At 41.6% G+C, this 25,538-nt stretch overlaps 1 protein-coding gene across 3 annotated transcripts in view; it reads right to left on the bottom strand.

Annotated features, from left to right (window-relative positions):
* The window catches only part of LOC142401426 (transcription factor COE1-like), an 88,598-nt gene that overhangs the window by 5,793 nt on the left and 57,267 nt on the right, over positions 1–25,538 (bottom strand). The window contains exons 7-15 of one of the 3 annotated variants that reach the window (XM_075486838.1): positions 24,525–24,606; positions 23,377–23,518; positions 22,136–22,269; positions 19,000–19,126; positions 11,366–11,454; positions 3,012–3,077; positions 2,315–2,477; positions 1,780–1,962; positions 675–872 (exon numbers count right to left, since the gene is read on the bottom strand). In XM_075486838.1, coding sequence (XP_075342953.1) covers positions 675–872; positions 1,780–1,962; positions 2,315–2,477; positions 3,012–3,077; positions 11,366–11,454; positions 19,000–19,126; positions 22,136–22,269; positions 23,377–23,518; positions 24,525–24,606 — 1,184 coding nt within the window. Of the gene's footprint in view, positions 1–674; positions 873–1,008; positions 1,051–1,779; positions 1,963–2,314; positions 2,478–3,011; positions 3,078–11,365; positions 11,455–18,999; positions 19,127–22,135; positions 22,270–23,376; positions 23,519–24,524; positions 24,607–25,538 lie in introns of those variants that run through there. The other 2 variants (XM_075486839.1, XM_075486840.1) reach the window with 2 other exon arrangements.

Raw genomic sequence — 25,538 nt, 5'->3', positions numbered from 1 at the left:
AATTACAAGAAAATGACCGTAAACAGCCTTTTTCTTCTGTGGAGAACTAGAGCACATGACCACATAGAGGCAATCTGGGAGTTTTCAGTGGTACCAATCATGATTTGCATAAATAAGCCATGACCTCAACTAAACTAAACTGTAAATCAGGACCGGACACTGCTTGATGAACAGTTTCAAATATAGAAAATAAATAGGATGCATAAAGGTGACGGCACACCTCAGACACACCTCAGAGCTTTCAGCCATGGCTCTGAGGCTGCAGTTAGCCACCATGGTGCCTTGTAGTTGTCAGCTAATTGCTAATGCAAGCATGCTCACATGTTCACATACATAAGTGTTAACGGGCCAGTGTTTAGCAGATGTATTCAAAATGCACAGCTGACCATTTTTAACATCTTAAATTAGTGGGATAGCATGTTAGACTTGTTTGTATTTAACCCCAAACCAAAAGTGTTAAATAGAAATTCTCACATGATGTGGGACCTAAAAGAAACTATAATGGATTATCACAGTTATTATAGCTTTTGTATCAATTTCCAGGAATAATCATCACTAGAGGAGAAGTCAGAAGATCAACAAGGAATTATGAAAGTCTGTCCTAAACCTTCCCCTCCTGGAATCATCTGCTGGGGAAACCCTCCCTCCTCTGTTAGACTGGCATGGCACATTACCTTGGAGTCCGTTGCCATTGGCACTGGTGCAGGAGGGTGGTGGGGAGGATGAGGGCCTGACAACTGGAGCAAAGGCGGACTTCTGCTTAACGGCCGCTGATACCATGTTGGCCGGGGAGAAGGAGAAGACACCAGAAGAGGAGGAGCAGTTGGAGGGTAGAGAGGTGGAGGAGGCCATAGTAGGACTGGATGGAACAACTGGAAGGAGTGGGATATAGGTGGTTAAGAGAAAGGGAATAAGGACAAAGAACAAAGAACATGGATGGGTAAAAAGGAAGGAAGACAGACTGAAAATGTAATGTAAGCTTTAAAAGCTACCAAGTAAAATACATACTGTATTGTCTCATGAATCAAAAAAGAAAATCTTCCACATGATCTAACAGGTAAAGAAAATATTGATTAGATTTTTACGTGCTGTACACATTTAAAAGGAGCTTTTGATGCACAGCAATTCAGGTCTCCTAAGGCTCTGACTGTCCTCCCAGGAGCCAGATGGCAGCTTATAAAGCAACTTGTTGTTACCTCTTTTTTCAAGAATTCTATATCTTAAAATCGCACACACAAGTGTTTATTTGTCCCCATAATTGTGTCAGTCTTGTGCATTTTATCTAAAGATGGTTCATTTTATACTCTTCTCGCATGTTCAGATCTTTTCAGAACTTCGTTGTCACGAGTGAGAAGAACTTCAGCAAACAAATACATCTTTGCTTTTATCCTTTCTCTCCTCTGTCTTCCTTTCTGCTCAGTGGAAAGATGCAATTAACCAACAGAAAGAGAGGAGGTGTCGCTGTCAGATAAAAGGCAGCGAGGGAAGGAGGGATTAGATGGACGGAGGACAAAATGGCGCTTTGAGCTGTGTGCTGGTGATTGTTTTTGAAGAATCTGCTGCAGAAAGCCCCACGGGGAATCTCTAGCAGATCTGAGGCTCTCATTTCCTGTGTGTGGACATTTTAAATGTGTGTAGTTGAATATTTGAATAGCGCTGTCCTGACTGCAGGGATACAGTGTGCTATATGCACTGTACACTTTGTGGGCAGTGTGGAGAACCTGTGATATATATATATATATATATATATATATATAGATGTAACACATATCCACTCACTAGCATAAGGCGAGTTGGCTGCAGAGCCATTGAGGAAAGTAGGCGAGCCTCCAAGGTTGGTCATGCCGGTGTTGTTAGCATAACCATTCATGGTGCTTGTGACTGAGGTGTAGCTGGTCTGCTGAGGTGTGGAGCTGGGCACATAACCATGAGGTGACACACTGCTGCTGCTGCGCACAAACCCTGCAGGAATTACAGTGAAGAAGCACAAGAGGAGGAGGAGCAAAGCTGATTAAAGTGTTGCTAACACACTCTTTGGAGATGCCAGAAACTTCACAGATGTGGGAAAAAAGAAGCTACAGAAGATTATTGTATGTGATGACACTTTGTTCAGCATTTAACAAAATTACAACTCAACAAGCTGTTTAAAGAGAACAACAGATTTATATGCAGCTTATGTTGCTGCACGCAGAGGAAGCTACTTTCATTCTAAAATGAACAGGTTTAATTCTACTGAGCACAATGCATCTGCAAATGTGTTGCAATGGCGGGTTTGATGACAGTTTATACTGTCACACAGTGGGTCTAAACTCACCCTGATTGGCTTGAGGGGGCTCAGAGACATTGACGGACAGCTGCCCGGTGAAGGAGTTGACTCCCATCATGCCAGTGTGAGATGAGCCGGAGAGCTGGGTGTGCCCTCGTGGAACACTGTAGAGAGCTTCTGCAATGTCCGCCGCACGTTTCAAGATGATCTCCTACAGGAAGAGGAAAACAACGACTGCCATGAGTCAAATAATGACACTGCTTTTACATTCCTCTTCAACCCTGGAGCCCCCGGCACCAGGGGCGGAGGGGAACATCCGGTTTGATCCGGGTCTGATGAAGTTTCAAAAGTGTTAGCTTTATCTTGATACAAAGATGGTTTGCACAGAGTTCGTCAGCCCAGGCTCAGGGTCTATGCTCTGGCCTCGTCACTCCTTGTGCATACCTTTCAAACAGATTTTGGAGTGATTTGGGACATATTTGGTGCCCCTTTTTGTTATTTTCCTATGCTTTGGCTCTGAACCAACAGGTGGATACTGGGGTGGTGAAGGGGCTGAAAGGCAGGCGGTGTTGAGGGGCAGCAGCAGCGATGGCATCAAGCAAGAGGCAGAGCGCTCTGCAGCTTAAATAGACCGGAGGGATGCATTTGATAAGTGGCATATGTGAGACGGATCACACGGGAGTCAGCGGGGCAGCTCGGCTTGCCTAAACTAGCTCGCAGTTTGCAAGTGTAAACATTTTTATACCTGGTTGTTATGAGGCAAGCCGTAGAGGGCTTCCACCAGGTCTGCTGCTCTCTTCAGAATAACCTCCTGAGGGAAAAAAAGCACAGAAAGGTAGCAGAGATTATAATTCAAGTTTTCTTGTGTGTTTCTTTTAAAAGGCACGACCCCCCCCCCCTCCCATCAGCGAGCCATCAACCAACTTCCATTTCACCATCTCTTCATGATAAACAAATTGCTCTTCACTTCTTTAAGAGGCAGATTATCTGCTGTCAGCTAAGTGCTTTTATGCTTCTTAATGACATCTTCAAGTGACAGGTATTTAAAATTCACTTTGAAGTCAACCTGAGCAGCTTTGTGGCTCTTCCACCATGCATTGCTGTTCATATCAGCCCACAGAGATCCAGTGAGATTCAGTGAGATCACTCCTGGTTCTGAACTCCTTTGGAGCAACAGTTTTTTAGTTCCATTTTTCCACAAGCAGGATGAGAACAAATGCCAACAACCTAGATTTACTGCAGATCTTTCATTCTTATTCACCGTTCCATCGTGTAATACCTGTTATTGATGCTTTCATTTTTTTAGTCAACTTTTCAACACCGTAACTGCCTTTTTCTTGTGCTTTCTCCATCTTTATTTACTATTATTCTCGATAGTTCCGTTTTGATAGCGCGTTGAAATGATTCTTTCCGATCCTCCCCACCAGTAAAGCCTCTGCTTTGCTCATTCTCTGCAGCATCTTTATTGTTTCTCCTCTCTCCTGCTCCTCTATGGGTGTTCACCCCGGGGTCTAAGGTGTCTTGTTTAACAGTTACTGTGTTGTCGTTTCCACAGCGCGAGGCGACAGAGAGAAAATGACTCTGTGCTTCACAGTGTTAACCTGCAGTGTGTTACACGCTCTAACGCATACTTAAGGTTCACTGCGTGTGCGCTCTCCTTTCAGGCTGTGGCCATGAAAAAGCTGCCTCTCCATCTGCATGTGTGTATGTGTGAGTGCACTTGAGCAGAGGTCACAAAGCCAGTCAGCAATTTTAGCGTGCCTGTCAACCAAGCTAAATTCAATCTTTTACACATTATCATGGTCATGCTGGCTCTCTGTTAACCTCTCATTATTAGACTGGTGAACTGAGACACACACACACACACACACACACACATATCAACACTCACACACAGAAACCCGATCCTGAGTGTTGAAGTGGTTCCAGTAAGGCCAGTAGCTGATAAACGGGAAGGAAAGATGATCTTATGGTAACATCATCATTATCAGGTCTGCAGGCTTGTACTGCGACATCACTTAAATCCTCTGACTGCTGCAATCGATGCACTTTGACTTTGTCTGTTTTTGTCTTTCGGTACACACACAGATATATAATCTAATTAATCTCTCGCATGTGATCTATATTGAAAATACACACCATTGTCAGATTACTTCCTTCTTAATAAAGACGAGTAAGGGCTTGAACAGTTGATGTTTCAGGCCGATCTCATCGTCCTTGCTTACTGTAACTGTTCCAGGGAAGCATGATTCTAAAGCTGTTTGATTAATGGGATTGTTCCACACCTCATCTATTGTCCAGTGTATATAGAAAACCACGTGACATACATTCACTTTTTATTTTGAAAAATACTGACATGAAGACAAATAGGTCGACTGAGTATCTGACTGAAAAGCAAGAGGTGAGTGAACGAAAAGACACATCTGGGAGAAGGAATGAGCAGAGTTTTCAAGGTGCTTTTACTGTCTGAGTTATGAGCACTACTAATATGATAACCATACATTATCCACACACATGTTGGATGCATTAGAACGGGGAAATGCTGAGGTGAGGATCTGTGGAGGTCACATGTGTGTGTAACGTGCGTGTGACAGGCCCACAGAGATGACACACACATGACTTATTCCTCCCTAATGCTGGCACATTAGCTGCCTGATCCGCTTCTAATGTGCCATTAGGGATGCCGTACATGCAGGGTCACACCTCGCACAGCGATGATGTCATGCTTTACATGTGGGCTCACAGCGCGATGTACTGAAGTCGCACACACGTCGAGAAGCGTCGACATGTGTGTACACGTCTTTTGGGGGTCTTTCACTCAGATGTCGAGAGACAGTGGTTCAGTTTTAAAATCCCAACAAATGTCATCTCAAGGTATTTCAAAGATACAGCCCAATTCAAGTCAATTACAATCCAACTCATTCTAATACAATCATAATCCAATCAATTCCAATTAATTCAATTAAAAGTTGCCTAGGTAAGGAAACCAACAGATTGCACCAAAGCTTCTGTTCAAACTGACCTCCCGTCCTGAGCATGAACAAGGCGAGGATGGAGAGAGAAAACTCCTCCTGTTATAAAAACAGGAAGAAACCTCTGGCAGAAACAGACCAGATGAGATCTTTTCTCTTTGGTGGGGAGGTGAATTTATTGTATATCAGTCTGACACTCTCCCACACGGACAGTACATTAACCGGATAGTTTCATATACAGTTTCATATATGTGCTCATTCATCACCAGGATTACTCATACTGATGATGGCGATGACATGACCTCAGTAATGTATGATATCATCATGATGCATAGCAATGTCAGCTGAGTGAGTCATCAGATCAAGTCTTTTGAGGCTAATATACACTGGTCAACCCTTCCAACTTAGACATCCAGTTCCCAGAGCCTCAACTCTATCAGATCTTTTGTTAATGTCAAATCATCAGCACAATTGAACAATTAGAAATAAAAATAGCAATATTTTCAAATCAAAAGATATACATAGAAATGCTGACACATGAACTAAATGACAATCCTTGGCCAGTCAACAACATTTAGTCATGTGAAAAAGAAAGTCTATCCAATGTTTTTATTTATCAGGACTAAATAAAACATGATAAAGTCATTATCAGGTCTTAGAATTAAGGAACTAAAACCGGAGATGAATATAAGCACTAATTCAAAATGATGCATCAGTCTGTAAAAACTGATTACACCCCATGATTTAACAGCTCATAGAATCAACTTTAGCTTGAATTAATATCTTGAAGTTATCAGTTTCTGCTGCTGTGTTTGGGATCATTGTCCTGCTGATGAGCCAGTTTCAGCCCAGCTTTAGCTGTCGGACAGACGGCCTCACATCTGACTCTAGAACACTTTGGTATACAGAGGAGTTCATGGTGGACTCTGACTGCAAGGTGCCCAGGTCCTGTGGCTGCAGAACAAGCCCAGATCATCAGCCCTCCACCACCGTGCTTGACAGTTGGTATGAGATGTTTGGTCATAATGCACAGCACTACCTTTGTAGAAAACCAAACATCTCCACTTTGGTCCCATCTGTCCAAGGGTTAGATGGACAGATCGTTGCAGAAGTCATTTGGTTTGTTCAGATATAACTTTGATAAATTAATCTATGCTGCCATGTTGTTTTTAGAGAGAAGAGGCTTTCTTCGAACAGACCTAACAACCCGTACTGGTTCAATCTTTTTCTAATTATATTGTCATGGACTATCACATTGAACACGGTAACTAAGGCCCATAGAGTCTGAGATGTAGCTCTAGGATTTTTTTTGTAGTTTCTCTGAGCATTGCACTTTGAATTGTGCTGTTTTCAACTTTTGAATAATTTTAGTCTCTGTAGAATCATGGTCTCCAAATTGTTTGGAAAAGACTTTATAACCCTTTCCAGATTGATAAGCAGCAACAATTACTGATGTATTTCCCCCTTGGCATCTTGTTAAGAACATACATCTGGATACTCCAAACCTGCTAACTGACCAAACGTCTGTTTTTACGGAGATGCTCACATGTACTGATGATCAATTAGTCAAGCGCATTATATCAAAAGCACCTGGTTGCTATCTTCATTACTATGGAAACGGTCAGGGAGAACTTAGTTTTTTAAACACTGCCTCTGCCTTTTGTCTTTGCTATTATTAAGAGCTTGTGATATGTCATATTGTTGTTCTTTTGCAGCTGTAGTTTGGAGCCTAATTCTAAGACATGGTAAGGAGCAAATGATTTAATTTACCATGGCCTTACACGTTGAGCTGTAAAATTTAAATAATTTATTTTCTTTTTCACAGTTCTGCACATTTTATTTGGGCTCATTGTGGATGGAGTTAAAACCTATATGCTAATTAATCAGCTTCTAGTCATGCTTTTTTTTTTTTGACTATCTAAAAACCAAAAGAGCATTATTCTTTTAGAGCCGTCCTTCCAAAAGTTTTCTGCAGCAGTCAGGAGGGTACTGCAGGTCAAAGAGCAGTGATTCATTTCACTGGGCATCCAAAGAGGCACCTCTCGCCCACACAAATGATTAGTTTGTGTTCAAGTTTAAAATTTCATACTTGATTATTTAACATTATTTTACTGCTCGGGTCAAGATTCTTGTGGCTTAACAAACATTAGTAAAACCCACAGCAGTGATGAAGTCCTGCACAGGTCCTCATTTATTCAATGTTTCTGAGCAGTTTTGAACAAGACGATGAAAATACAGGTTACAGTGTTGATTGTGTGTGTGTGTCACAGTAACTATATATGTGCACATATGGATGGATGCTGAGGAGATCACAGTGACACAAACTGGCAGCTGAAATGAACGTGTGTGTGTTTGTGTGTGTGTGTGGGGCCAGTAAAATCCCCTGAATGTTCACTGAACAATTATCGAATCGGCTGTCCACTGGTAATCCTCTCACACACTCCACTACCCCGTCTGTCTGTCCTCTGCGCAGTGCTGCCAACTAACCCATAGAACTTCAATGCATTGACTGATCAACACTCGACCAGCAGCCAAGAGTGTGTGTTTGGTGTGTTAGCACCAAACACACACACGTTCGCACACAAAGCAAAAACAGATGAAAACGTTCAGCTTGCTCTTAATTGTTCTTAATTTAAATTGCTGCCAGCATGACACACAGTAATTAATAGCAAAGTGCAACAGTTCAACTCAGCATTCAGAGAAATCCTCAGTTCAAAGGCTGCCTGTAATTTGGATAAAAGAGTTGTTAGGGCCAGGAAAATGCAAACCAGACTGAAGATGCGAAGAGATTACTCATCTCCTTACATTTCTGAAAGATAAGATGGGATGAATTACAGCAATAAAGTCGGATTTATTGATTTCCTCTTCAGATTCTATCAGAGTTTTTTACTTTAAAAAAAGGGACATATTCCTTTGTGCATAGACATCTTTGAAGATGGGTCTCTTTTTTTTTCATCTTCCCCAAAACTTGGTATTGATCTCATCAAGAAGAAACACTTGTGAAAGTTACACCATGTTTGGCTGTGACTAACCACCATTCAACGACTGGTTAAACCTGATACCCGATCAATGTATCTACAGTAGCTACTCTGGTTGCAGTGTTCTCACTGTAGCTTTTCCTGGAAACATCTCGTGTGACATCATGTTACTGACAATAAATTTGTCCATGAGACGGAAAAAAATACATAACCAAATAAAAGAGGGCCTGAAAATCGTTGCCTTTAAAAGAACTAAAACATTTTATGGTGGATTTGGGTCAGACGAGATATGAACATGTGGTCCTGAAGGTATTTATGGACCACTTTAGTACCATTAGTGTGCTCATTTGATTTATTTCACCTGACAACCACAAAAGAAAAATGTTCAACTCATGCTCAGATACGGCAAGATTTGACATTTTTCTTGTTTTTTAAAATTTAAACAGCTTAAACTGGGATTGATTAATACATATGTAGTATTTCAATAAAGTTAATGGTGTTTCATCATGTTGGAGATGCACATCTGACCAGATCAAATTATCTGTGTGGACATAAAACCTGATGCTATATTTAATCAGAAGCTTTGTGGTCACAAGGCATGCAAAGTGTGTGTATCTGTATGAATGATTGAGCCGAGCTCTTACTCGGTTTTCACCAGAAGGTGGAACTGACATCAATGATAGTATCACACGCATCGGGCTAAAAACTTCATCTTTCTGGAAAATTACGAGATAGGGCAATGACCTTAGTGGAGCACTGCACCCTCAGAGTGTCAATCTAATGTTTCATGGTTATTCTGTCTTTGTGTAACAGAAAATGTAGCTCCCAGATCTTTGTGGATAACAAGGACGGGCTCAGAACAACATAAAACTGGGGCCTTCACCTGCGCCGTAACACGTCAAACACAAACAGCAATTACTCACACAAACCTGATAAAGACTTCATCCCCACAGTGGCCACCTGACCTCAAAGCTTTCAATGGAACGTCTTCTCAACAGACAAAACCGTCACTGCCCACGTTTTCATTCACATCGATATCCACACGTTATCCTCATTAAGACTGTACCCTGAATAAGACATGTTAACTGCATGTTCTGATCATCTTTATCCATAGGGTCATTCTCAGAGTATGCAATGATTGAACTGCACTATGGAAGATGTTCTAAATTCATTGCATTGCGCCTAGTTTTTGCTGGATTTTCTGACAGAAGTCACCAATTGGTTTGTGAGGAAAGCTTCAGCTCCAATGAGTGCAAAACAGGATGGCTGTGGCAAAAAAGAAGAAACTCACACAGTGGTATGTTCCAGTCACCCAGACACGTTGTGTTCAGTGTCATGTGACACCTAATGCTGCCTTCAGTGTCATCACGGAACAATATCCAGTTGGTGTTATGGTATTCATTTGCGATTTTTCTGTTTGAGATATTCCGGTTTATTCTACAATGTAATATGTTAAGTGTAGTAATGCTTGTGTAGAAAAAAACAACATTTATCTGATTCATACTGCAAAACCATTTCAGTTTGTTATACATTTCACATGGTTGTTTCTGATGAATAAATGTTTAAAATAACTTTGATGTAACTGTGTAGTTTCACAGCTCTAAACTGAAGCAAAATGCAAGTATCAGACTCAACATAAAATATGAATGGAGCATCCCATATGCAACATATGCAAACAGCAAAATCAGAATATGGACTTACTTACAGTAAGGTCAGAAGTCTGAATGTTGCCGTTCATGTAACTGGTGTAGCCAGTGTTTGAACGTGTGCAGTAAGTGTGCAGTAACCAGGAAAACAACATGGGCTAAATGCATTGTTCAGACACATTAAGAATACAGGGAAAGGCTGTTAATAAAAAGGTCGAGTTGCAACTGAATGTATGTTTCAGGCCCCAAATTGAATAGCTGCTTCAGTGACATCCACCACTCTGACCACAACACACTCCTGCTTTGTATCACAACTGAGTCAGAGTTTCCAGCATTACCACTGAACACTTGAAGTGTTAACTGTGAGCTCTGAAATCATCAATGAAAACAATCTCAAGGATTCAAGAACAGAAATGAACCCTTTCTTACCTTATCCGTTGACATAGTTAATAAGGAACCTGTTTGTATCCTGTTGCTACGCACCGAAACCCAAATAGTGTGACATTCTTTCTTATTCATCCTCAGAAATTGAGTACATCCTTTAGCTGCTTGGAATTCCAGTAAATAAGGAATCTGCTTCCTTAATCAGACATGTTTGTTTATCATTAAAATATTCTGTTTTATTCTGGCTTTTAGATTAAAATGAGATAATTATTGCTTTAGATTAGCAGAAAGATGATGAAGTAAAGAGGTCAGTGCAATGAATGTAATGACTTCACACACATTTTAGGTGGGAAGCTTGTTGGGATGTGTTGCACACGTTCCCACAGTGATGATGCACATTACATGCAATTGCTAACATATGTGCAGGGTTCAGGGTGTCGGCAAGGCGGCGTTGACATCACAACATCACTACATCATCACATCATGAGTAGCGCCCATTCTTTAATGATGTCACACCATAACCAGCCAATCCTGGATTAAGTCCAGCACGAAATAAGAGCCAGTCAACAGCAGCTGTTTCCATGGTCGTGACTCCGCCCCCCCACATGCGCAAATTCAGATGTCAACGGTGCCACAAGAACACACGCACTGTAAGGAAAGTCATCCTGCATGTACAGATCAAGAAGACCGGGTTTGATATCAAAGCTTACAGCTCACAGTTCTGTGCTAATTGCTTACATCTGCTGAGCTTTTGGATGCTCTGCTTGATCTCCAGCTGACTAACAAATAATCAGATAGGACTCAGATATCTGGAACACTCACCCTGTAAATGGGTATTTTACAAAGCTCACACACTGAGAGTTCACATGGAGGTAATTTTTCTGCTTGTAAAAATAAACCCTGTGATGCTCTTAATAATCTGGTCGTATGGGTCTGTATCTCTGTGGGCTGATTCTTTGACAGCAGAGCAACTAAGTCTCCTTCAGTGAAACTAAGTAGTTTCATCTTTGAAGATCTACAAGTATGCTTCTTAAGTCTTTAACCAAAAATCAATTATCTGTTCTATAGTGTAGGCATCAGTTCATCCTGCAAAAAAATAAAGATGAATTATTGCGGTACCTTTGGCAGCCTCTCAGGGTCCCCAGGATGCCGAGGGATGACCTTCTGAAGCCTCTGGAAGCCGTAGTCGATGGTTGGCTCGTTCAATGCTGCAGAAGAAAAATGAACGGGGGTCAGCTGTAGCTTTAAAGATGTCCACTATAGCTTAGTCTAATTTCGTTTAGTTACATTTTGAACTGGGATCCTCATGAATAGAAAAAACTCTGGTGGTGCCTCTTTACATAATATAACTTGAATAAGATTTCTGCTATAACTGAGTCCAATATTCACTGTTCTTATATCTCTGACATGGCTTCCACTGCAGAAAGAAACACTAGACTCTTTAAAAGCCAGATGATTCATCAAGTCCACCAGGTTGTTGCAAACTTGTGATGTTGAATCTTTGAAGAAGATTGGAGGGCGTTCCTCAGTCAAAGTGGGCATTTCAATATGCTACACTTTGTCAGGGTTAGTGGACTGGGTTAGGATTGAACCTGTTGAAGCACAGCCACATTGTCTTCTACAGAGACTCTTTCGATTTGAAGAGATGACTTGGACATTTTCATATTTCTAAAGTAGCTGCCTGCTGCATCTGTATACAGAATGAAACCAGAGTGAAGGGAACTGAAGGGTCTGGTGTTGATTCCCTGTGGACTAACATGCAACTTCTTTCAAGGACACATAGCCTCATGATTCACCCACTGTAGAAGAAATATATCCTGATTGTAACTACTTAAAGACCTTTTCCACAATCTTAGTCGCTTCCTGTCATAAAAAGGATGTTGTAACTTATTCATCGCCTCCTTCTTTTTGCCACAATAAATATACGATTTTCTCTCAGCCTTCCACTATTTCCACCGTGTGCTGTTTTTAGAAACCTCTGTTTTGTTTTTCCATCCATAACCTATTTTATGGTCAAAGGCAATCTGACTGATTTGAGGGAGAAATCTCATTGGTGTCATACACTGCAAAATGTAGAGCACAGAGCCAAAGAGCCTTGCAAGGAAAAAACAGGGCTGACTCTCTGACGATTACTACTCAAGACTTAAGGAAAATCTATGACATTCCTGTAGGATTTACATTTAACAGGACATGTCTACATTCATTCCTTTGATCCACTATCTATTAAACCTCACACATAGTGAAGCAAAGATACAGAGGGATTCCCATCCTTCGTTATGCCATCACGACAGTCTTAAAACCTCAACCGACTGCCTTGTTTCAAAGCTTGGCTTTCCTTGGTTTCAGTGATACACGCTGCATAATGAATCAATATTGTTGTGTTGATCTTGAATGCAGGTGGTGAAGCACATTTGACGAGGGAGGAGTGAGGATCACTTCCCATTTTGCAGTACGAAGCAGATATTTGTGTCAGAAAATGAACAACCTGCTCTTTATGACCTCGACCAGCTGGTAATGCCCTTAGGTCACAGAGGGAGGCTTTTGTTGAAGGCCCGGCAGCTCAAAGCTGTCTGAAAAACTGTTACTGGGGGAACACATCATCAGCAATTACTACAAAGAACTGGCTAAATAATCCATTTACGATCAAACGACTTTTAATTTGCTCTCATCTGGTCTGGTCTGCTTGTACCAACGACAGAAAAACACAAGTTTGTATGTTGTGTAGATGTCCAAAGGTAAGAAGTTTCAGGTTTAAGAAAACCACCACAGCTGTGAGGATTAAAGGATTTTGATTAAAAGACAAGTCAAAGATGGAGAAGATTTGATGCCTGCAGGGGGAATTCAGTCGCCTTTGTGCTCTGAGGCATCAGTGGTCAGGGAGAGTTTTGATCTTTTTTGTCCAGGTTTTTCTTTAAAACATCAATGAAACTGCTACAAATTAAGAAAAGATGTTTAAATAACCCTTTGGATTTTTGAATAACTCGAATGTTTCAGATAATTTCAGATAAAAAGTAATTTCAATTGCAGAATCTATTGTGAGACTTTACATAGAAAAAACTTTTCTATCAAATGACAGCGCCGGAATCAAAAATCTGAATTGAAAGAAAATGAAGAAGATGTTTAATTTAAATTTAAAGAAGGTTAAACTCTGACATTGAACTGTTTGTGTGTGTTGCTGCACTGTGATTGAGAGCATGTGACTGAATGCAAATCTGCAGATGCAGATAGACCTGGTGGAGTAGCTAATGGCACCCAAAGCATTTGACTGCTAATACCACTGCAAGTATCACTTAGAAGGTTTTAAAGAACTCTTTCTTTCTCACTCCAATTACACTCCTCTACAGTCTTTATCCAATCAATATGTCAGTCAAGACGAGCCCTGTCAATCAGAAAGATGCTTAGAAGGATTCTGTGCTGTGCATGTCTGCTCAACACGTGTCGTCACCACACTGTTGAACCCTGTAAGTTACTGTATGTGTGTCTGAAAGAGACGGAGGCAGGAAGGTTTTGCTGGATGCATAGATGTAGGTGTGGGGAGCGCAGGGTATGTGCACAACGTCCAAATGTGCAGCTGCAGCGATGATGTCTGGTACTTTCCACATCCAGTGCTGATAAATTACTTGCAGCTGAACGTCCTCTGTTGTTTTGTAATTCCTTTTAAAGGAGTATGTGTGTGTGTGTGTGTGTGTGTGTGTGTGTGTGTGTTTTAGATATATGTCTGTTTTGTTATCACATCACACCCAAGTTTCTGGTTTCTGTTATGTCCTAAACTACTTAATTTGTTAGCAACATAACTCATAAATTGTGAGCTGCAAAAAGTCCAGATGTTAAGCTGTCACGGACAATATCTCCTTCTGCTCGGAGGAAACTTTCTGGACACATTACGATTTTTACGATTTGTATGTGGTAATAACATGATAATGACTGGGTAGCCTTGGGCTGTAGGGCTGGGGAGCAAAAGAAAAAGGGACAAAAAGAGGCATTTACAACAAAAAACGCAGATCTAATCCTGCATTTTGATTTTACAGTTAGTTTGGTCATCTTCTCAGAATCCAGTGTGTTGATTATCTAGTCCTGTTGAGGTAAATCATTTAACTTCATTTCAAGTGAAATGTGATTAGTTCTGTCTCAATAAGCCTTTATATGAAACATTTTCACTTTAATAAAGACAGAACTAGATTGTTCAAAATGATTCTTTCTGACTCTTCTCTCAGACTTAATGCACTGTATGTTTGGAAGGCTCTATGTGAAGAACACCCAAAAGCCAAACTAATTTAATTTTTGTGTTTTCTGAGATATTGTGTCTTCTCTAATGATGCATTGTCTTTGCTGTTGTATTTCCCTCCTCTTTGTCAGGCTATTTGACTGACATTATAACAAAAATGAACCTAAGATGAGTTCCAAGTTCACCTGAAAGACATTTGTAAAGTTAGCTAGCTCCAAAGTTCACCTGCTTTAAGCACAAGAATGCTGATTTGTAGAAAACTTGGCTCTAAATTTGACTGGGCTTTTTTTTTTATTATTGTGAAAGACTAAAGAAATGACATTCAGGTGTGAGGTTCAGAGTAGAAGGGATGAGAGCGTGTGCTCAACAGTCCAAAAAAAGAGAGAGAAAGTAAGAAAAAACTCTGTCATGGTTGAGAAAAACAAAAATGAGAAAAACAGCTGCCTAACAGTCGGCGGGATATCAACTGTCAGAATCAACTGCCAGTGTCAGATCCACACGTCTCCGGAGACGTTTAACTGATGCCAACACTAATATAACACACTCGTACACACACATTACAAGATGATTTAGGGTGGGTTTAAAGTCTTAGGCCTAAAGTCTCATCCAAACTGTCTCTTTAATAATGGAACATTTATTTAAAAACTGAACTGGATGTGAACGTTTGTGTGCTATTTGAGACAAAAAGATCAGGTTCCCCATACAAGAGACAGAAGGAGTATTAGAGCAGCAGTTGTTGCTGATTGGAACTGATTACACATCAGCTCCAGAAGGCATTGGTGATACGAGCTAAGACATACAACACTGTGGGGATAGCGGGTGCTGATATTCTCCCAGGTTTGATGACGACTGCTTGTTTTTAAGACATCCCCTGCAAATAAATGTGTTTCACAGTAACACAGCATCAGTCATACAGTATTTTCTGTTGTGTCCTGCTGTTACAGAATGCATGAAACATGGTAATGATGCCGTCTCAGCTGAACTCACACTCAGCTCAGAACAGGAAGGACACTTCAGCAGAAGGGATGACACTGAGGCTTCAACCTGTTTCATCTCTGCAAATTCTTCCTCCCTGCTGGCCCTGAAACCATCTCAGCATGAATCCCTCCGGCTCTGCTTTACCTCCTGCCTCCCTGTCTTCTGCTTCATCTCCTTCCTCCTCCTTCTTAACTACACCTTCTGCCACTTTCACCCATCCATCCGTTCTTCCATCACTCCTCCTCCAGCCTTGTTCTTCCCCTCAGAGGCCAGAGTTGCCATCAGATCAATACTCATTGAAGTTTCATGAGGACAGGCTATCCACTCCTGTTTCACAATAAAATGTGTTCAGAGGAAGGAGACGGAGGAAAAGAAGAGGGGGATGTGGCACAGAGTGAAAAGGCATGAAAGCTATATATCCAGGAATCGTTGTGTGCATTTATTGTACAATAATGTTTGGTCGTCATCTTTTGGGAGTGAAAGAATAAATGTACAAATGAGAAAAAAAGGGAGAAAGGAAGCAAAGGCTGAAGCTGGGTGGGTAAAAGGACAGAGAAGGCTGATGTAAAAGGAGAAGAACAAGTACAAGGAGGAAGAGAAGAGGAGGTGTGGTGATATTGATTCTCTGGCCAGCCAGCGGTTCAATACCACTGAATTATTGCTTCATTCTTCCCTTATGAGATGAGATCTCTTTCTCTGGAGCTCGTCTCCTCTGTGACTTTCTGTGTGCACGAACATGTGTGCACGAACACGTGTGCACGGACATGTGTGTGTCAGTGTACTGTACGTGGGATCCACTTGTAAGTGTCTTACAATGTGATTTTAAAAGTCCAGCCTTCTTTATGTTTCTGCTTTTCTCTTCCTGAGAACTTCTCATTCGCATCATCTCCTTTTGTGTCGGCAAAGCTGAAGATAAAATAAGCAGAAAGGAGGACAGAGCACTTTTTGAAAGCTTTAACTCAAAGTTTCTCGTCCATGGCTGAGCTATAGATTTCCTAATGTAACCGGGCTGATGATAAATCAACTACAGGTACTGTATGTGTGTGCATGTATGAGTATTTATGGTGCTGGTGTGTGTGTGTGAGCATTTATTGATTGTCACTTTGTACCATTGTGTGTTTATAGGCGTGTGTGATGTTGAGAATGTTAATTCTTCCCATCAGGCAGATGAAGCAGCCATACGGCACCACGTGCACGTGTGCATATGGAGTGTGTGTATGTGGTAGACCATCTGTTTACCAGACTACTCACCATCTTTCCTTCATATTACTCTGATTTACAATTACTTTCAACTCCTGCCCCTGTTTGAAAGTCTGTGTGGTAAGTTGTGTAAGACATGACCCTGTGCGAGAGAGGCTTTGTGTGTGTTTACGTGTGCAGGCTGCTTTTGCATGTGCACGCTCATGTGCATGTTTAATTGCTCAGCCCTCACACCCAGAGGCAACCACAGCGAAAGCACTGAAAAACCACACCAGCCAATCAGCTTTCACCACCGGGACCTTTCACCGGTGACTTCCAGAAACAAGTCAACCTTGAGGTGGGGTCAGGCAACCGCAGTAACGGATCACGTTTCCTGGGTCACATGTTGAAGCCATCAGCCAATCGCCAGGTCACCGGAGGTCGGCCCCGCCCAATCGGAGAAGCAGTTAGACGCCAGACGGACCAATTACTAGCCGGCTAGCCTCAGGGTCAAGCCCAAGATGTTTTGACTGAAGTACGCTGAAGCAGACATTCAGGCTGAATATGTTTGTCTGCACAAAGAAACTGCCACTCACACTACCAACAGCATAATCACACAAACCTTCTGTGGAAAATAAGGTTCTGGGTTCGTACTCCTCAGCCAAGCTTGCAATGCTCTTGATTGCGGACAGCGTCTGGCAGTCAACCTTTGCAGCTCCTCTATTCCTTTCATTTTGTCAGCGGGTTCATTCTTTGCAAATCACCAGTAAGTCTCAAGAAGTCTCATGATATCAGATTTAAATGAAAGATAACTGAAAAAAACTATATTACTGCAATATCTCTGGAAGCGAACAAGGCTACCAGTTAATTGTATTTAAATACATTTGAGAGTACGCAGAAGAGTGAGAATGAGCTTAGATGTAAAAAGTGTATACAATATGCCGTCAGCATCATTCAGAATATGTGAGTTCAGATTTGGAAGATTGAATGGCTTTCCTGCAACGTGATTGGAATATGTTGTGGATCTGGGAACAATTTGCTTCAGGAGGGGACTTTGTGGAACACTTTTCTCACATTTTTGGCTCGGTGTAAAGTATCAAGTATTTTCAACTCAGTGGGTTAAAATCCAAGTAAAGTCAGGGTTCGACACACGTGACTTGAGTCCATCCCATTGTAGTTTACAACATTCCTACAGGAGGAACTAGCTTCTTGTGCCCAGCTTTGCCTCTCCCTTTTGTTTTATGTGTTTCCTAATATCGTTCTGTACACAGAACCTTTTCTTTTTTAGATAATCCAGGAATTATTTAATCTTTGTATAATTATATAATCATCTTTGCAACATAGATAAGTTGTGTTAAAGCTAACTCTAAATGTAGCCAAAGTCCCCTAAACTACCAGCTAAACCCTCAAGTTGTGGCCGTTGGTGCTTATTCCATTAATAGCTGTGTGATGTGTGGAAAGAAAAGAATACACAAAAAACAGGAAAAAACAGTCAATTTACAATAAAACGAACATGCTTTGCAGCCTGGACAAATGCAGTTGTTAGAAGTTTGATGTGAGACTGGGTTTAAAAGTGACAGTTTATCTTCATTGATCAGGTTTAAATCAGGTTCATTACCGGCGTCCCCAGTCCCAGAGTGTTTAAACAGCAGCTGCCCCTCTACTAATGATGTCATCATTACGCTGTGATGGAGCCATGTTGAGCGGCAGATCAATACCAGACATCACATCACCTCTCTCTACTTCCACATTCTGTACATGTGCAGAAGAGACTCTTACGTGCTTCTTCTTCTCTTCTCCCCTTTCCCTCCTGAGCGCGCTTTAGCTGGAAATTGCTTATTCACCGTCAACAGTCCGCTCAGAAGTCACACACTCCTTTTCCACATTGTGTGTGTTTGAGTGTGTTTAATGTCTGCGTGTGTGTGTGTGTGTGTTAGTAAACTGGGTGTTCTGGATGATTTCACTAATAGTTTCAGTATGGAGGGCTATAAAGAGCAGACTGTTTAATTGTAGCTGGTTTTAACGAGCCTCTGATTATGGCAACATTCTAACGAGTGTGGGTCGTTAATGTTGACTAATCTGCAGTCATTAGTTCAACACTGTCTGGCCTGAAAGTGAACTGCAACTCATAGACGCTATTCACACACACACGTAGACTCACACACACACACACGGACACACACACACACACACACACACACACACACACACACACACACACACACACACACACACACACACACACACACTTCCAAAAACTAGTTCTATAAAGAAACAGTATGGCGACTTTCATATGTTACATATGAAAAATCATTTAAAATATGTGCTTGCACTGTGTGTGTGTGTGTGTGTGTGTGCTCTTTGGACAAACCTGTATATATGAATCTTCCTGGTGTGCCTTTGCAGAACTGTTTGGACTTGTAAGATAGAGTGACCTCTACGACCCCAGGGATGTGTCTGGGAGGCGTCTGAACCCGGATGGCGTGGGGTGTAATCAGCTGGGTGGACAATGAAAAGGACATCAGGAGTCAGTGCACAAACAAAAGCCCACTGGAAGAAAAGAATGCAGTTTTTCTTCATCAGGACATTGTATCTGGGCTTTGAATAGCCAGGTTATTTCTACTCTATACTTTTAAAGTCCTGTGCAGCAATGAAAGAAGAAGACTTGTTGATCTGGTGAAAAACATCCCTAAGGATCACTATTTACATTTGGATGTAATGCATAGTTTCCATTATTTCAGATCATTATAATCTTAAAATGAGTTGTTAAATGTGCAATACATTTGGTGATAAGCATCTCAAGAAACTATTGCAGAGAACAGAGCAGCCAGGTTAGTCAAAAGAAAATTTGTTTCACCCTCAAGGAGCTACAAATCAAAGTCTTATTTAGAGTGATACAATATGCTTTCTTTGTGAGAATATATTTGTCTCTAATACGAGTATGTGACATATCAGGTGGTACTCTTTTAATATCTGGTCCACAAAGTAGTTCCAGCCTGGAACAAGCTGGGTTTTGAGACTTTTCAAACATCAGAAATAGAGAATTCTTTTAAAAACTAAATCTGAGAAATCCACCATGAACTGACATTTAATATCATTTAATATCAGAACTATCACAAAGGGTCTTTGTGGGGCCACCATGCGCCATCATTCTTCCATAAGATGCTCCCTCATGTGGTACTATTGATTAAGAGGGAGTTCTACAGCTTGATTTAGATTTTTACGTAGAAGCTACGTGGAGTTTCCGTTTTAGCCGCTCTCAGCATTTTCTTGTGTTGCAGTTACATCACCAAAATTCTGATTTCTATCCCACTGTGTGGAGTTTATTTAGGTACTGAAAACAGGTATCCTTGGCCTGATGTTGCAGTGTTTATTTGTGTCATCATCCTGTCCTCACACCACCCAGCCGGCTGAGGCAGATGGCCGCCCTTCCTGAGTCTGGTTCTGAGGTCTCGTCCTGTTGAAAGGGAGTTCCCCCACTCCATTGTCACCCACCATCCCATGCACACACAGGACGAGGGATGGATTAAAATTAAGATTTAATGCAATCCGTTGCAACATTTTTATGAACTGGATTGGGTATGTAATTATACTTGTATTGAACTTGGGAAAGGTTGTGTTGCAAAGTGGCGCTTTATAAATAGACTGAAGTGACCTGAACAGGTGACTAAAGTGGCAGTAACTCCAGGAGTACTGAGCCGCCATCTAAAGTGCTGCAACGCAGGAGAGAGAGAAGCTGTTGGAAATGATGGACGGATTATTACTCGTTAGCATTAACATTATGATGTTCAGCCTTTTGAATACTCAGGGCTGTAACCACTTTATAACTTTTCATTACTTATCATGAGTTTGCATTGCAGAGCAGGTTCATATTTTACATTCAGTTATACATCCACTCTCTCTCATCACGTTGTTCCTGGAGGTTTCATGTTTTCCACAAACAGCCCATACAGCTCTATATTTACAGCAGTAATAAATATTAACATTAACTGCATAACATTTCAACATTTTGTGTAAGCACTTTGAATTGTTTTGTACATGAAAATGTGCTATACAAATAAATTTGATGATTTGATTTTTTTATTCAACTTTGGGCGACATGAGGAATATTTTCACACTCATCAGTGCTGTTCCCTTTTCAGTCGAACACCTGAGACCTTATTAAATGTGAACTTTGTGTTCATGGCACTTTGGTGTCATCACAACATTTCAACTAGTTTAAAAATTGGGTTCAGCTCGAACAAATGGACACAGCACATTTGCACTGCTGTGGCATACAGTTTAATTTCTGGGGAGACGCATGTCAGGCTACTGTGTTGACTGAATGCAGGGGTATACTTCGACTTTAACACCTCATTCCAGAAATCTCTCATGGGTGTTTCACCTGGGTGCAGATCTGTGAGAACTCAGTCACCCTCTGTGGCCGTTGAATGGCTTTTATTGTCATCCAGAGATGATCTCTCAGAATTTCTTTACACACAAATCAATCAAGTCAAGGTTTTCCCTTTAAGTCATCACTCTTCTATGTATTAATTGAAGTCCTGTAAACATCATAGTCACGACTGATAGTTTACCCTGATTTCCAATATGTTACTTGACTTAAATAATTGTCTCTATTTGGCCAAATATTGGGAAAATCTGTTGGCAGGATGGAGAGATGGAGAAAAATAGAACTTGGCAAATGTGCAATCACTTTCCACTGACAGGCTTTTTCAAGCTGTGTTTTCGTGCTACAGAATCAATAATCAGGTTGAGTGCAAATGAAACATTTGGCTGGCAAAAATCCATCCGAAGTCAGTCAGAGCAACGCCAAGAGAGCTGAGTCAGTTTGAACTGAACTGAACTGAGACTCTGTACACATGTTAGTGTGTGTAAGTGCAGCTCTCAACACTGTAAACAAACCCCTCAGCTCTTAACACACACACACACACCCATGTATGGCAGTATGCGCACACACACACACACACACACACACACACCCATGTATGGCAGTATGCGCACACACACACCCATGTATGGCAGTATGTGCACACACACACACACACACACACTGTTGTTGTTGGAATGGAGCCACGGTCGCTCGGCACACACGATGAGTGGAGTCAGAAGACAAATAAACATTCTGTAGAGGAGTGGGACTGCATGGGGAAAAGTATGATAGTGAGCTCTGTGTGTGTGTGTGTGTGTGAGAGCATTTAGCCGATGGCTATCAAAATGCACTGATTCGATCAGCATTCAGAGAGGAGGCAGAGGGAGAACGGGTGAGGAAGGTAGAGAGGGGTGGCGGTTGCTTGTTGGTGGGGACTCATTAGGGAGGTAAACATCATTTAGACGAACATTAGCACACACACACATGAAAATGCATTTGATCACACACAGTTAAGAGCCTGACCATGAAGGAAAGTATGTTTTCATATTGAATTACATCCAACAGAGCGAGGACTGAGGCACACAGTCGAGGGGTTGGAACAACGCTGAGACAGAATGAGGACTGCTGGTGGACTGACCTCGCTCCAGACCAGCATGGTACCGAAGATAACTTGGAGACCGTCAAAGAAGTTGTCACCGATGATGATGACGGTAGCGCCCCCTGTAGTCCAGCCCTCGCTGGGACTGATGGCTTTAATGCAGGGAGCTGCTCCTAGACCAAATGTAGGGGAGGAAGATTACGGCCAGGACAGAAGAAAACAAGAGGGAAACAATTATTAACACGTTTTTGGCATTTCAGCTGCATCTGACAGAAAGAGACGTGGAATTAAACCCAAATGTTCACCTCGAAAATGTGACAGAAAAACATTAGTTTAATTTCTATTAAGAAAAGAACACTTGGGTCTCAGAGCAGGGGAGGAAATCTGGCTCGTAGCTCTCTCATCTCTGTTGCATCTGTACTTTATAATTCTTCTTAGCTACACCCCTGGCTGTGCTCCAGATCACCACATCGCACTAACAGTACGCAGTGAATACACAGCAGGTTCAAAGACTGAGACCCTTTCAGTGGGTGCTGCTTGAGGAGACATTTTTATTGTAACTTATTCTACCCAGAAAAAAACAAAAGGATAAACACATGAAAACAAGTGTTTGGGAAGCTTTTAGCTACTTTAAAAAAAAAAAAAAAGATGTAATTATTTATTCTGTTAAGAATGGAATACATTAAAGATGCAAATCTAAGAATTTACTTTAATGTAACTAGATTCTAGGCATTATTGTTCAGAAGCATCATTTGGAGTCTGTTTATCTCAAAGCTTGAGTGATATGAGATTAGGACTGATGTAACAAAAACACACACAGACGGTTTGGCATGCATCACATTAATTTAAACTGAATGGATACACTCATCTTATGTCAATTCTACACTGAGCATTGAAAGTTTAAGCTCATGAGAGCCAATGCCATATGATAACAACAAAAGCCTGTCTGTCAAGAAGCAGCTCTCACTGTGATGGAAGTGTGCGATTATCAGCATTCAGCTGAATTACAACATCCCTCAGTCTGGGTTTGTTTATGAGAAAAAGCATAATGATATTAGTCCTTGCAACACACACACACACACACACACACACACAGAGCACCACACCGTGCATTGTGTGTGTAGTGAGTTGGATTAGCCAGATGGAGGGGCAGGAATCACCTGATAGGATTAAACCATCAACCATCTGGTGCCCATGCTGCTCATACACATTCATGCACACACACACACACACACACATACACACATACACACACACACACACACACACACCCCTGTTACCGTGTTCTAGGTAAGATGGTGTTCCCTCCACAGGGTCAAGTCTGCGGGCTCGTCGGCCGTGTTTGGAGTTGTTGTGGACGAACATGTTGTCAGAGACGGACAGGACATGTCCCTCCACGCTCACCGTAGTCGAAACAACAACCTGGAAGAAGCAGGGGACGGGAAATGATTGGTAAAACAAAGAGATGAAAGAGGAGGGAATTAAGGGATATAGGAGAGGGAAGGGTTTGAGGTAGGTGGAAGTGCAGGAAGTAAAGGAAACGCAGAGGCGAAGATGAGAAAAAAAAAGAAAAGTTACAACGCTGGGGTTGAGAGATCATCGCAAGGAGCTAAAACCATGAAACTGTGAAAAGCTCTTTCAGTGTAACCAGTTATCACTGCTATCAATATCATCCTCAACACACACTTAAAAAGCACAACTGTATGGTGTGTGTGTGTGCTCTCCTCTGCTCAACAGTTCCTGATGGGTCCAGCCCTTAATTATCTCCCAGGGAAACAGAGCTGTCTTTTTCTGGTTCCAGTACAATAGAGCTGCACAATTAGAGTCACATACACGGTCACACTCTCACAGCCGTATGACTCTGTCTGCCCTGCCTCTGTCTCACACGCACACCAAGGAGGCCGATGTCGTGGAAACACACACATATCTCACACACACGTTTCATGGTAATAAATCTATCAGTATCTTCTAGGTGTCCCGTATCTCCGCTCAGGCTCAAGTGGTGTCTTCCTGATTGTGTAGCAGCCATGAAGATAAGGAAATAATAATGACTGCACAGCCTTAAATCTTCCTCACAACCCGTAACCTCCCTTTTTCCTTTCTTTCTCTCTTTCTTTCTTCACCTCTGTCTGTCTCCCTGCTTTTTGTGTTTATTTACATTCTGACAAGTCGAGGTCAGGATCTCATGTTTCCTGCAAAGGCGCTGATGGCTTATTTACTTACACTGAAACCCACTCACACACACACACATTTCTGTGTGGCAACCATAAATTAATGCGTATTATTATGTGTTATGTCTACAGAAAACAAAGGGGAAGGAGAGACAAAAACAGCGAGACATAGAGTCAGACCGAGCTGTGCAGAAGAAGAGGGATGTGCACACACGCAGGAAAAAGACTGGGAAAGAGCAGAGTCTGACAGGTTGTACCTGGAACCTCCTCATGTCTCGTGGGTTTCCTGCATTCTTCAAACAGTTCTGGTTGCACTTGAGGAAAAACTTGAGGAAAAATCTGATGAGACAAAGAAGAGAAGGCCAGAATTGGTGAGAATAGTTCAATAACATAACAATAATGAAGATGTGAGCTTCTTTTCTCAACACTCCCCAAGTCTTTGCTAAAATTCACAAAATCCTATCAGTTAGCAATGTGTTAATGGTCACTGTAGTCACATTTATGGGTAAAAGTGCTTGTTACATTTCAGAAGCAATTTTCAAAGCTGTTTTGACATATTTTGATGCACAGATGATTCCTCAGCATTAACCCTGCTGTGAAGTCATAAAGGAGGGTAACTATGTTGACATTAGGGGCTTAAAACAGGACCGTATGTCATGAATCTATTTTACTGAGTAAATCAGACATGCAGATGGTCATGAACGGCACACAAACACATGCAGGTTGTGTTTTGGTGTGAGCCAGCTGGCCAACCTGGCAGAAGCAACAAGCCACATTCAGACACAAACACACCCACACACACACACACACACACACATGTTCATGTTTTCATGTTCACTTGTCTTCACTGGACTCCGAGCAGCTTCTGCAGCTTCCTTAAACTTTTGACCACATTTAACGTTTTGTTAATTGTCCCATTGAAAAAGCTGCCTTTATCAGGATCAAGTTAAAATATGAAAGTGTCTCTGTCGCAGCATTAATTGAATATTGTAAGCTTCATTATGATAGCATGATTGCATAGTTACTGTTTAATTGGGGATTCGATAAGATTTTCTCAACAGGTACTTGGGAGATTTTCCCAGCTTCTTCATCTTCATTCTCCAGTGGCTGAGCCTGGGGGGCTCTGCTGTTCCACAAATGACAGCCTTTGTATTGGACCACCAGAACAAAGCAGAGGTGTGGGTGCTTCTGTATGTGTGTGCCAGTGCAAACATGCGCTTTGCATGTGCATGTGTGACGGTGCAGCACAGCTCAGTGGCAGGTCTGAGTGT

This window comes from Odontesthes bonariensis, chromosome 16 (genome assembly GCF_027942865.1).
Source record: "Odontesthes bonariensis isolate fOdoBon6 chromosome 16, fOdoBon6.hap1, whole genome shotgun sequence".
NCBI lineage: Eukaryota > Metazoa > Chordata > Actinopteri > Atheriniformes > Atherinopsidae > Odontesthes > Odontesthes bonariensis.
This window is presented reverse-complemented; position numbering and strand designations above follow the sequence as displayed.